This window comes from Lucilia sericata, unplaced genomic scaffold (genome assembly GCF_015586225.1).
Source record: "Lucilia sericata isolate MDLA Ls3-8-SP2 unplaced genomic scaffold, ASM1558622v1 Contig001693F_arrow, whole genome shotgun sequence".
Lineage (NCBI taxonomy): Eukaryota > Metazoa > Arthropoda > Insecta > Diptera > Calliphoridae > Lucilia > Lucilia sericata.
In genome coordinates, this window is record NW_023995603.1 from 30,273 (window position 1) to 42,892 (window position 12,620).

The 12,620-nt window shown below is 33.7% G+C and overlaps 4 protein-coding genes across 5 annotated transcripts; 2 read left to right on the forward strand and 2 right to left on the reverse strand.

Annotated features, from left to right (window-relative positions):
• Positions 1-1,244: 1,244 nt before the first annotated feature.
• LOC119612455 (DNA ligase 4) lies at positions 1,245-5,459 on the reverse strand. Its single transcript, XM_037968260.1, has 6 exons — positions 5,192-5,459; positions 4,994-5,126; positions 4,767-4,934; positions 3,649-4,559; positions 2,333-2,932; positions 1,245-2,268 (listed from the first exon to the last, which is right to left on the reverse strand). Exons 1-6 carry the CDS (start codon positions 5,363-5,365, stop codon positions 1,480-1,482), a joined length of 2,775 nt encoding a protein of 924 aa, XP_037824188.1. The 5' UTR covers positions 5,366-5,459; the 3' UTR covers positions 1,245-1,479.
• Positions 5,460-5,745: 286 nt separating this feature from the next.
• Positions 5,746-6,910, forward strand: LOC119612457 (mpv17-like protein 2). The gene has a single exon (XM_037968263.1). It carries the CDS (start codon positions 6,039-6,041, stop codon positions 6,624-6,626), a length of 588 nt encoding a protein of 195 aa, XP_037824191.1. The 5' UTR covers positions 5,746-6,038; the 3' UTR covers positions 6,627-6,910.
• A 137-nt stretch (positions 6,911-7,047) lies between these two features.
• LOC119612456 (inhibitor of growth protein 3) lies at positions 7,048-9,248 on the reverse strand. Of its 2 annotated transcripts, none has more exons than XM_037968261.1 (4): positions 9,073-9,248; positions 8,787-8,858; positions 7,771-8,719; positions 7,048-7,710 (listed from the first exon to the last, which is right to left on the reverse strand). In XM_037968261.1, exons 1-4 carry the CDS (start codon positions 9,098-9,100, stop codon positions 7,146-7,148), a joined length of 1,614 nt encoding a protein of 537 aa, XP_037824189.1. In that variant the 5' UTR covers positions 9,101-9,248; the 3' UTR covers positions 7,048-7,145. The 2 variants fall into 2 exon arrangements, with proteins under 2 accessions (XP_037824189.1, XP_037824190.1); XM_037968262.1 differs by having other exon boundaries at positions 7,783-8,719; positions 9,073-9,242.
• A 1,130-nt stretch (positions 9,249-10,378) lies between these two features.
• LOC119612453 lies at positions 10,379-12,576 on the forward strand. The gene is made up of 2 exons (XM_037968256.1): positions 10,379-11,777; positions 12,445-12,576. The coding sequence occupies exons 1-2, from the start codon at positions 10,938-10,940 to the stop codon at positions 12,574-12,576; spliced, it is 972 nt and encodes a 323-aa protein (XP_037824184.1). The 5' UTR covers positions 10,379-10,937.
• Positions 12,577-12,620: the final 44 nt, after the last annotated feature.

A 12,620-nucleotide genomic window follows, 5' to 3' on the forward strand; every position in this document is an offset into this window, starting at 1 on the left:
GTTGAAATCGGTCCATTATTTCACCTAGCCCCCATACAACCATATCTCCCGATTTGGGCTTTTTATGCCATAATTACGTCAAATATGCTATTATCTCTCTAAAAATTGGCACAAATAAGTTTTATATAAGTATAAATGACACTGCAGATTTTCGTAACGATCGGCCCTTATTTGACCCTAGCCCCCATACAAACCCCCCATCAAAAAATGTCTTAAACGTCTAAAATTGACTTGTAACCATTTGTATCGCAATGAAACTCAACTTTACTAACTATTATTTAACAATATATCCTTTTCCCAAATTTAATGAGGATCGACCCATGTTTGACCTCTACTCCTATATTTAGAAAATTTGTTTTTTATCAATAAATTGCTTAAATACTTTGGAAAATTCAACATAAAAGTTTCTTTGTGAAAAATTGAAATTTTTAAAATATACTCATGGTGTAGGGTATTATATGGTCGGGCATGCCCGACTATACTTTTCTACTTGCTTTAAATTAAATTGTAAATACCCAAGAGTAATATTTGATTCACAGAATGGGTACCATAAAGTAAATACTTACCAGAAAGAAATAGATTAAGCTACATATATTCCGACTGGAATATGGCTCTGAATCTAATCTATATTCCGTCTGGAATCTGAACTATATTCCGCCTAGGAAATGACTCAATATCTGAATTATATTCCGTCTAGCAAATGGCTCAGAATCTGAACTATATTCCGCCTAGGAAATGGCTCAGAATCTGAACTATATTCCGCCTAGGAAATGACTCAGAATCTGAGCTATATTCTGTCTAGCAAATGACTTGGAATCAAAGCTATATACCTTGTAGGAAATGACTCAAAATCTTAGCTTTATCCCGTCTGGGCTCAGAATCTGAGCTATATTCCGCCTAGAAAATGGCTTGGAATCTGAGCTATATTTCGTGTAGGAAAGGACTCAAAATCTGAGCTATATTCCGTCTAGGAAATGACACTGAATCTGAGCTATATTTCGTCTAGGAAATGGCTATATTCCTTCTTGGAATCTTATTAGCTATATTCCGTCTAAGAAATGGTTGTTAATCTCAAAAAATTGCTCAGAATATGATCTATATTCCGTTTTAGAAATAGCCAGAGTCGGAACTATATTATGTCTAAGAAAATGCTCAGAATCTGAGCTATATTCCGTCTAGGAAATCGCTCATAATCCGAAATGCATTCCCTGTATGTTCTACAGTAGTTAAGCTTTAACGCATTATTATTTTGTTTTACAAAACTTTATTTGGATCAAAATACAAACTTACAAAACAAGCGACAAATACAAATATATAGAAACATTAGACTTAATTGCGTTCATAGTCGCAAAATATTAACACTGAAATTAATTTGAAGAAGTCATGATATAGTTAGTAAAATAAAATATTTAGTCAATTGTTTAAAACAGTTATAATTACGGAAAAATATTGAACAAGAGAATTCATAATAAAGAATATTTAAAAATCATGCCAAGTATATTCCTTTACATCCAGCATCATTCTAGCTTTATGCGATTCCAAAATCCATGTTATATTAATTATTTGCAAATGTGATAAATTATCGGAAAATCTCTCCTTAAGCCAATCCAAAAATTTTGTTTTATCAAATTGCAGGAGATTAATGAAAACATAATTTATTTTGCTGTAAGACTCCGAATTTAAATTTCTATCATTCAAAACATTTCCTCCATGCCATTGATAACTTAATTTTGCCTTTTCCGATTCCGCATCGATTGTATAGAAGTAGGCATATTTATTACGGAACCAATTACGGTTAAGTTGTTTGTATATTAAGTTTTCCAATTCCAACAATTCTTCATCATCCAGATCAGGTACATCTTTATCTTGCATATGATCACATATACGTTTAAGTTCTTTGGATGAAACAAACTCCGTATAATGATCACCCCATTTATCACAGAACTCGCTGAAACGTTCTCTTAGATTGTCAGTCATGGACAACATATCACGTGGTCTTAATTTGAATTTCTGTTTCTCACAAATACGTAAAAACCAATCCATAGATACTATGTCATATTGTTGGGCTTTGCAAAGCATTTGCACGCGATAGGTTTTATCACCGGCTACCACTATGCAAGCGGGATTATTGGGTAAAGGATTGTCCACTACTGTGCCACCATTTTGTACCACCAAAGTTTTCAAATACTCGGGAGTATAGCCCCTATTTAGGGATGCACTTAGTATACAAACACTAAAGTCATTCAATAAATTTGAAACTTTTTCCACCTTTAAAAAGCGAGATATCCCTCAAATTAAAATAGTAAAGGACAAATACAATTGTTAAACTTACATTGGAGGGATCAAACTTCTTATTATATGCCTGCAAACCCAGATTACGTTTCTCAGCCGCTGTCATTTTCCTGCGTTTTACACGTTCTCCCGTAAAATCTTCTAAACTTACAGTTCTCTTAACGATCTTTTTGATGGCACCTCTACCAGAACTTTGTTTCAATTGGTTGTATTCCTCCAAAGACAAACATTCATGCCACAATTTATCATTACGCCAGGCTTGTATACGTGGAAAATGTAAAGCCATTGATAAAGCAAAAGCTCCTGAAGGATTTAAATCGGTGGCTTTAATTTGTAGAATAACAGAATTTCTGGGTTCTATCCAGGCATCCGGTCGACCTTCGGCATTTGTTTCTCTGTAATGATACCACAATGGTGGTGGCTCCTCCGTAGCTAAATGCCAATGTGGTTTTAAAGTGTTATTTAGGACAACACGTTGTGTGGTATTGTTGCTAACTTTGCCAATGGAATACACTTCGAATTGTTGAAGGGAAACGTACTTAAGAACACCCACCAGAAAGGATTCTACAAATGTGCGAGTACGATTGAAAAATGCACCGATTACCAACAGATCGAATTCAGTCGTTAAACCTTCTATATACTACGATAAAATAATTTAGAAAAAGGTTAGGATTCATGTAAGAAATCCGGAATTATATTCCGAATAGAAAATAGTTCAGAATCAGAACTATATTCCGCCTAGAAAATAGTTCAGAATCTGAACTATATTCCGCCTAGAAAATAGTTTAGAATCTGAACTATATTCCGCCTTGAAAATAGTTCAGAATCTGAACTATATTCCGCCTAGAAAATAGTTCAGAATCTGAACTATATTCCGCCTAGAAAATAGTTCAGAATCTGAACTATATTCCGCCTAGAAAATAGTTCAGAATCTGAACTATATTCCGCCTAGAAAATATTTCAGAATCTGAACTATATTCCACCTAGAAAATATTTCAGAATCTCATCTATATTCCGCCTAGAAAATAGTTCAGAATCTGAACTGCATTCCGCCTAGAAAATAGTTCAGAATCTGAACTATATTCCGCCTAGAAAATACTTCAGAATCTGAACTATATTCCGCCTAGAAAATAGTTCAGAATCTGAACTATATTCCGCCTAGAAAATAGTTCAGAATCTGAACTATATTCCGCCTAGAAAATAGTTCAGAATCTGAACTATATTCCGCCTAGAAAATAGTTCAGAATCTGAACTATATTCCGCCTAGAAAATAGTTCAGAATCTGAACTGCATTCCGCCTAGAAAATAGTGCAGAGCCTATTCCAATTTCACGTCTAAAAATAATGGAATACTTACATCTGCTTTAACCTTATACCATCCACTACCATTCCTACGTCCTGGTGCGTAAGCCGCCCTCTGTTGTTTCAACACTACACCCTCTTCATGTTGATCCAGAGCCTGTTGAAATTTTTGCTTAAAATCTTCCGGCGAAGTTACCTTTACACTTTTCATTAGCTGCAAAACACCCTCCTGCTCCTTAAACAAATGCTTCAATTTATGCATTCTTTGTATGTAGGGCATTTTCAGCATTGATTCACCATTCCAAAACAACAGATCATAGACCACAAAACAAGGTTGACAATTGCGGGCATTATTCAAATTTTTAACATCAGTATTTTCACCCTTTTCATGGTACTTATTATGATAGGTATTCCACACCATCATTTCACCATCTAAAATTACGGAAGTCATACCTATGGGTAAAAGATGCTGAAGTTTCGAGGTCAATTTATTGTCCTCATCATAACAGGAACCAAAGCTGTGCGTGTAATCAATGCCTTTGCGGGAGAAATATTTAAAACGATTATTTTGATAATGTAACTGGAATCTTTCACCATCCATTTTAGTTTCCATATATAAAACATCATTGGCCATTAGATTTTCTATATTACCAGGAAATACTTCACACAGCTGGGGCCTGATGTATTCAAAAGGTTGTATGTTGACGGGTAAATCTAAAGCTCCTAGTGCAGATGTAGTTGAGGGTGCGGTGGTGGCTAGATTGAATTTATTATCAGCAATATTGCAACATAGTTTAGAGAGATTGGCGCATATTTGAAAAAAGGCCTTGGCCTGTGGATGTAATATGCCAAAAATACGTTGATCTCCAATACCCAAATGCATAGATTTTAATAGAAGTCGCACAAACCACATTTGTTCTTCAGCCGAGGCAGTTTCAGAGAGTTGTATAAGAACTTTTTCGGTATCTAAGGGAATGAAAGAAATGTGTAAATAAGAAAGCTGTCCAAAAATAGTCCATAATCTGAGCTACTTTTCGTCTGGGAAATTGTTCAGAATCTAAGCTATTTTCTGTCAAGAAATTATTTCAGAATCTGAGCTATTTTTGGAATAAGAAGTATACCAGAATATAACATATATTCCTTAGACAGATACTTAAATTTACATCCACTTACTTAGTCGATTTTCATTTGCTATAGTATCCAACATGTCATGCACTTGTTTTAGCGTTAAATTACTGGGTTGGTGGCTGCAACGTGGCTTTAGGACCCTATAGACCCTCTCGGCATAGTCACCACGAAATCCATTAAAATTGCGAGCTTCTAGAATTTCAGCATCTCTTGCTATAAATAAAAAAAATTGACTTTATGTTCATATGTAGTTTAAAATTAACTCCACTCACATTCCGAACCCAACTGTAAAATCTTAATAAACACCTTACCCAAAGAGGGTATTTGTAGGCCATAAGGAGGACGTGCCATATCGGCATTTGGTATCAGACATCTTAATACACAATAGAAACTGCTGCGACCATCCTTAATTTGACGAATATAACAAATATTTAAAACCGGTAATTATTTCAATAAAAACAATCACAAACCTCTTCCATTTCGGGTTTCCATTGCTGCTGTTCCCTAAATTTTTCTCGATGTTTACAAAATGAATCATAATATTGTTTAACAATTTTTGCTTTTTTATCCTTATTCTCATATTCTTTAATTTTATTTAACATAGAACATATATCACGAAATTTAATTGTATCTGCTATTTCCATTTGGTCCAGGAGGCGTCAAGTGGTTAAAAAATAATAATAAAACTGTGATGAAATTAACTTTTTTTCGTCTTGTTTATAAACAACAGCTGGTTCTGTTTACATTTGTTGTTGCTTTTTAATGTTAAATTAAGGAGTTGCCAGTAAGCGATGAATATAAAAGACTGTTACAATATATTTTGTAGTTTTAGCTTGAATTGTTTTAAATTTTATAGCAAAATTTTTCCAAAAATAATTTCTTATTTTGTACATTTAAAATATTTCAAAGTGTAGTCTATTTACTACACAATTTCTAAAAAATATCTATCTATTATATATACATCCGGCACTTCTGTTTCCAACTGTCATTGTGGTGTAGCAACGCCCTCTGGCACGTGTTGTTTTGGTTTTTTGACATCATTTGTCACAAACATAATATTTATTTTCATTCATTCACAAATATTCTCATTTCGTTAATTTAAGTGTTAAATTTTGTTCTAATATAGAAAATATACTAATTAAAACTAAATTTACCTTAAGTACTTGGAGCTTGCGCACCGCGGGGTGTGTTATAGCAGCAGTCAAAGGCAAAGAAAGTAAAAGTTTTAGTGAAAAAATCACTTAATTATACAATCGGTCATAAAGAAATAAAAAATTCGCAAAAACGGCTTCTCGAATTTCTTTGCAATACAATAAAATGTTGGTGATTTTAAGAGCTGCCTTAAAAAATGTTGCTAAAACAAATGCTGTGAGAGTTATAAAGAAATTCCATCACAAAGCTTTCAGTGATAAATATTTGTTACTAACAAACGTTACCATTTCCCTGAGTCTCAGTTCGGCCGGAGATGTGCTAGAACAGCAATATGAAAAATACTGTGGAGAAATAGAAAAATGGGATCGTACTCGTACATCCCACATGGCCGTGTCCGGCATGACAGTGGGTATTATCTGTCATTACTGGTATCAATTTTTGGATGCCCGTTTGCCAGGCCGTTCTATACGCATGGTTGCAAAGAAAATTTTCCTGGATCAGGTTATTTGCTCGCCCGTTTATATCTCCGCCTTTTTTGTTACTTTGGGTATCTTGGAACGCAAGTCTGCGGAAGAAGTGTGGGAAGAAATGAAAGAGAAAGCCTGGAAATTGTATGCTGCTGAATGGATGATTTGGCCGGTTGCACAATTTGTTAATTTCTATTGGTTACCTTTGAAATATCGTATATTTTATGATAATATTATAAGTTTAGGTTACGATGTTTATACTTCACAAGTTAAACATACAAATTAAAATTCAAATTATATAGTTTTTATAAAATTATTTTACTTTGTTAAATTTAGGAGTGTGTAAGTGATTTTTCTGCAAAAAGAGGCTTTGCTAGAGAGATGGTTGTGTTTTTAATTTATAATTTTAAACCCAAAGTAACAAAATACCTCAAAATACAATAGATATACAATAGATTTAACGAAACCAGTGTATTTATGTTGTATAGAAAACCCTGATAAACAGTTAAACTGTTGTAAAATCTTTTTGGTAAATTTTTTAAAAATAAAGAAGAAAAAAACTACAAAAAATTTAATTCCATAATTAAATTAGATAAAAGAAAAGTAAGTTTTACTATCTAGAAAATTGTCGAGAATCATAAATGTTTACTCTAGAATCAAATTGTAATAATTCATACTATTTTGCATAAAAATAATAAACAATCATATTTTCTTGCTTCTTGGCATTCTTCTCTCTTTATTTCTTTTCATAATAACCACTAATTTGTTCATGTTTTCATTAATTCACATTTTAATCCAAATAATACTAATTTTTGCGATTACCACGTCTACGCATTGAGGCAGTACACTTAGGACAATACCATTTGCCTTTGGGCGGTTGTGTTATGCCCACACAAGGATAATGAAACCATTCATAAGGACAGGCGTCATTATCACAAGCCACCATATCGCCATAGCTCACTTGATTACAAGTACAATAGCGTGGTTCATTAGGATCATAGGACCACTCTCCCTCCGGCGTCTGCTCAACAACCATACCATTTTCATTGAGAGTAATATTTGAGCCTGGTGTTAAAGCTGTTGATGTGGTAGATGAATTAGATAAGGAATTTACTGAAGAAGTGGAATTTAAGGCCGCCCTATTAGAGGAAGCTATACTAGATGAACCGGCAGTTGAAGATGAAGCTGTAACGTGTTGTCCAGCTGCTACCAAAGAAGGAACATTAAGGTTGGCCGTACTACCTGCCAGCATATCGACCGAGTCTACACTTAACGATGAAGACGAAGAGGCTATACTCAAGGCCGAGGGCGTGGTTGTGGGCGCAACATTTGTTGAGGCTACTGTATGTGCCAAATTGGTATTTAGTTTTCTGTAATTTCAAATAAAAGTTAATAATTGATATATTTTAAAGCAAAAGGTTTGTAAATACTTCTGAGCATACTTCTTCTTGCTTTTCTCTGACGAACTGTTACCAGTTAAACCAGCGGCAGAGGCAGCAGCTGCGCTAGCTAAATCACGGCTAATCCAAAATTCTGTAGGACCTCCACCTGCTCCATGGATGGCCTCATAGCTGGCTTTTAAACTGGCAGTACGTCTACCCTGTTGCATCTGTTGAGTGGCTACTATGGCCTGAGAAGCAGCCGCCGCTATTGCCGTAGAAGCAGAACCACCAATTTGTTGTAGATTATAAGCAACTGCCGAGGGTGTACCTACGGCTGCAGTAGCTGGGTTCAACACTGCACCCATGCCTGGTGTTATAGGTCTTACCACTGCCACGGGCGGAGCACCTGCGGGCAAACTATTGCCCAAATTAGCTCTTTTCTCAGGAACAGCACTTTGCAAAGTGGAAGTGCTGTCCCTTCTCTTCTCCGGTTTGGGAGCACGATAACGATTATCTTTAGTGGCCCCTGTAGGAGTAGCTGGCACTGTTATACCACCCATACCGATGCCGACAGCTCCGCCACCCATGACAGCACTATGGCTATTACTGCCCGAAGGAGCCACAGCTGCACTGAGCCCGCCATAGTAACGATTTTCTTTTTGATTTAAACCTGCAACACTTAATAAAGCTGTGGCCGCACTACTGCCACCGTCCATTTCTAAAGAGCGCTTCTCCAATATTTCCGTTATACCATTGTTATCAGCCTCTAGTTCACATTTAAACTTAAATAATTCACTATCCAAACGTCTTAAATAACGTTCCACTAGTTCGTGTATCTGTGTGGCTATAGTAACTTTTTCATCGGCGTCTTCTAAAACTTTGTAATATTCTTTACGCAGGTTTTGGAATTCAGTATCGGCCAGTTCTTCTTGCAAATCACCACGTTTGCACTGCACGAAAAAGGATCTGGTTTTCTTTTCTAAAGAATCCATGCTGTCTAAAAATAAAAAAATTAAGCGTTAAACAATAACAAACGACTTAAAAATCATTCCTACTCTACTTACTTTGTACCGATAAGTCCAATTCACGCATTTCGGTAAAACGATCCCTTAACTCTTGCGGCAAATGCTCAATCACTGTAATTTATTAAAAAATATACGCAAAATTAACAAAAATTTCCCTTTGTTTACTTTTTTCTCAACATAAACACTTCATTTTAACCTCAATTTGTCGGTTTGTTTATGTTTACACATTTTTTGTTGTTGAGACTCCGCTAGTCATGTTTTGACGGAGCACCCTTTTTTGTTTAGCATGTTTTTGCTTTAGCTGCTTTCAACTTTTCATACTTACTTTCCAAATAGTCTTCTAAGTACAACATTTTGTTGCTTTTTTCTGTTTAAATTTTTAATCTATATAATATTTTAGTTAATTCATTTAATTTTTATAAGAATTTTTAATAATTTTGCAAAAATTTCACGGAGCTAGAATATTTTTCGACTGCTTCATTTGACAATTCTCTCTTCAATGAAAAACACAGGGATGCTTCAAATAGTAACTAGAATTATAGCATTTCTAATAGTGGTTGCCAGATAGATCTAAATATGCATTTTGAGCAAAATCGGAATTAGTAACGGTCATAATTGTTCTTTTCCTAGAAAAATGTGTAATTCTGTGTATATTTATGTAAAATTTGATGATGGCAGGTAAAAATGTGTAAATTAATCACAGGTAATAAAAACTTTGTTCAGTTTTAGAAAATTTTTTGAAAATAATGTATTTTACCTACATTAAAAATGAATACAAAGTCTTAAGAACTATAACAATTATTAAATTTTTCAGATTGTGATATGAAATTAAATAAATCACAAAATTATTTTTCTCAATATATTATTATATTATATTTCTCAAGTAAAAATATTTGTCTCATTCATTTCTTCATTCCCCGAGATATATTTTTAAAATTAATTATTTTTATTCTTTAAGGATTTTATTTTTTTAATATTAAATTTTTTCATCCCTAATATGTGAACTGAACCATTTTAAAGGCCCAAATAGCGGCTTGACAAACATACCAATATTTTACGTTTGTGCAAGCCTGTTGTGTAGTGTATGAGGGTGTATCGTGTTTGTACAAATGCTTGCTGTTCGTTTGTACAAAAATTAAAAAAAATTGATTTTTACACAAATATATTGAATTTTTGTCAAACCGTTTGTATTGTTTATATTCATTAACAAAAAAATTTTCACAAAATTTCCATTTCTAATAAAAATTTACATCTGAACCTTTGCAAGTCCACAAAATCGTGAAAAAATCGGTGTTTTTCGAGCAATATTTGTGTAGTGTGTGTGCGAATGAAAAAAGTATGTTTGATAAGCCGCTTGTGTAGTCTATTTGGGCCTTAAAATATTTCATATAATTTTATATATTTTCAGGAATGTTTACTATTTTCAGTTTTATAGTGATTTTTAACTGTAGGAATCAAAACTAAAATTAACGTATCATCATTTATTGCACATGTACTGTTATTTTCGCCATTTCACAAGCAACATACGTATTTCTCATCCATCTGGCAACATGAACCCTTATCAAAAATGCTTTAATAGGTGAAAAATCAACCCTGTGTTGTAACCACAAATGTAAGAACAAAACAAAAAACACAATAACTGAAAACGTAACCCCAGGATCTGATAGGAAATTGTATCTGTTTTTCTTGTCTATTTGTGTAACCAAAAAAATATTGTACATTCGTAATATCCTGACGATACAGTATTCGTCATTTTGCTATCATTCGTGTCGGCCAGAATAGAAACAAGGATAGTAAATGCTCTTCTCTCAATAATTAAAACTATTAAAAAGAGCCGTCCTGTTTATAAGAGAAAAAGTTAATTTAACTATTAATTAAATTAATTTATTTAAAAAAGCAATTTTGCATTAAAAATAAAGAGCAATTTACTTCATAGTGATAAAAAAAAGGAAAATATTTCTATAAAACGTCAAATGAAAAGTTTTTTTTTGGGAAAAAAATAAATTACAGGAAAATTTAGTGATTTTTTTGTGTTTTCAAGTGATAAAAATCGTGTGTATAAAAAAACAATTAAAATTTTTGTGTACATTTAAGGAATATAATTTTAATGTTAAATGTTTAATTTTAAAAGCTTTTGCTTGTTATTAATGAAATAAGGCGTCCAATAAGAGGAAAATTTTTGTGTAAATAATGTCTAAAGTTTTATTGCCACAAAAGGCACAACTAAAACAACAACAACTACAACAGCAGCAGGAAAATTCTACAACTACAAAACCCAAAATAATGATGGCTTCATCAACACAAATAAAACTTTCCAAAGAAACACAAAATCTGCAAAATTTTACCACACCCAAACAAACCAACAGCGAAAAGTTTCCACAGCCGGCCTCGCCTTCGGGCACTATTGACTTTGATGATTTCACCTCCAGCAGCAGTATTATGGAATTTCTTAAACAAGAACAGAAATGTGGAGGCCCAGATGATTTAAGCAATGGCCACGACAGTGAAATTGATGCTGAAAGTATTTTTCAAGAAGTTTCTCGCTTGGCGGACAATTCTGATACACGTAGTGTTGATGAATTGTTGCGTGAGGCGGAACTGCTGCTGCAGCATCATCATTTTATGGATAATTTTGCACAAAATCCCAAAAAGAAAAACTCCAAACCGGCACAGGCCTTAAAGACCCAAACACAGTCAACCATACAAATGAATTCGAAATATACTAAGAGTATTGAGAATGTTAAGCCTCCTAATATGGTAAACAAGTTAATCAATGGCTATGTAGATCCCACCCCCGAAACTCCCACCCCTACAAATCCTTTATCAACTGGCAGCAATAATAATACCTTTAATGCTTTTGTTGATAATTTACCCTCGGAATCGGTGTTGTCCGAAGAAAGTGTGCCTCTGGATCTGCAAGGCACTACCACCGCCTCGGTAAAATCCTCGTCGTCCAGTAATAATACCACCGGCAAGGATATTACCACCAAACAAATGGATGGTGATGATACTGATGATGGCACTGATACGGTAAGTTTAATTTCAACTAATTTTGAAACTATTCTTTTGGTATGCCTCCGGTGGTTTAGTTATTAGTGTTCTAGACAATTAGACTGGCGGTGTTCGTTTCTTACCAGAGACATTGGTAAGAGAAGTGCATAACAGGCTCGATGGAGGTCTTCATTCAAACTAATTAATTAACTAACTTAAGCCTACTTTTTGACTGCTTGCTAAATGTAATTGTTTATTTTAAAAGTTTGTTTTGGCTTTGATTTTAAAGCATACTTTTGGGATGCTTATAAATTATACAGTGGGGAAAATACTTGCTTTTGCTTTTTAGTGTCATAAAAATAAACTGAGTGACAAATAACAATTGACAAAAACTGCATTTTTTTGTTTCGTTGGATCCCTTGTGTGAATAGTTTGTTATTTTTGTAGCTTATGCATTTTAATGCATTATAAATAAACAATGCTTTGTGCTTTAGAATGGAAATGTTTTTTTTTTTTTAATTTCTACTATATTGTAGACAGGAAATTTATTATGGGAATTAATTTTTGAGATTGTATTATTGTAGTTTATTTGCATTAAGGATTATTATGAGTTTTTAAACAAACATTTTAGTTCCAAATTACATCCTGAAACATTCTCTATCCAGTTCATTCAGAAATCTAGCACCTAACCATTTAAATATAACAGCAAAAACTATACAATAATATAGTTGAGGGTTCTGCATCAATATCCAATCTTAGAAATTGTGCTACTTCAACTAGATATGTCCATAAATCCAATGGTCAAAGTGAAACCTACTTCACTAGGCGTGATCAGTAGACATTAAGTCTGTTGCTACATCCTGATTTTAATCGAGTCTGCTA

What these genes read in the sequence shown, in the direction of transcription:
- LOC119612456 (XM_037968261.1), bottom strand. Translation starts at nt 9,100, where the DNA reads ATGTTGTACTTAGAAGACTATTTGGAAA. An exon ending in ATTGGACTTATCGGTACAAA is followed by an intron (nt 8,720 to 8,786) that starts GTAAGTAGAGTA and finishes TTTTATTTTTAG; the next exon opens with ACAGCATGGATTCTTTAGAA. An exon ending in AAGAAGAAGTATGCTCAGAA is followed by an intron (nt 7,711 to 7,770) that starts GTATTTACAAAC and finishes TTGAAATTACAG; the next exon opens with AAAACTAAATACCAATTTGG.
- LOC119612457 (XM_037968263.1), top strand. Translation starts at nt 6,039, where the DNA reads ATGTTGGTGATTTTAAGAGCTGCCTTAAAAAATGTTGCTAAAACAAAT.
- LOC119612455 (XM_037968260.1), bottom strand. Translation starts at nt 5,365, where the DNA reads ATGGAAATAGCAGATACAATTAAATTTCGTGATATATGTTCTATGTTA. An exon ending in GGAAACCCGAAATGGAAGAG is followed by an intron (nt 5,127 to 5,191) that starts GTTTGTGATTGT and finishes CGTCAAATTAAG; the next exon opens with GATGGTCGCAGCAGTTTCTA. An exon ending in TTTACAGTTGGGTTCGGAAT is followed by an intron (nt 4,935 to 4,993) that starts GTGAGTGGAGTT and finishes TTTTATTTATAG; the next exon opens with CAAGAGATGCTGAAATTCTA.
- LOC119612453 (XM_037968256.1), top strand. Translation starts at nt 10,938, where the DNA reads ATGTCTAAAGTTTTATTGCCACAAAAGGCACAACTAAAACAACAACAA. An exon ending in CTGATGATGGCACTGATACG is followed by an intron (nt 11,778 to 12,444) that starts GTAAGTTTAATT and finishes TAAATATAACAG; the next exon opens with CAAAAACTATACAATAATAT.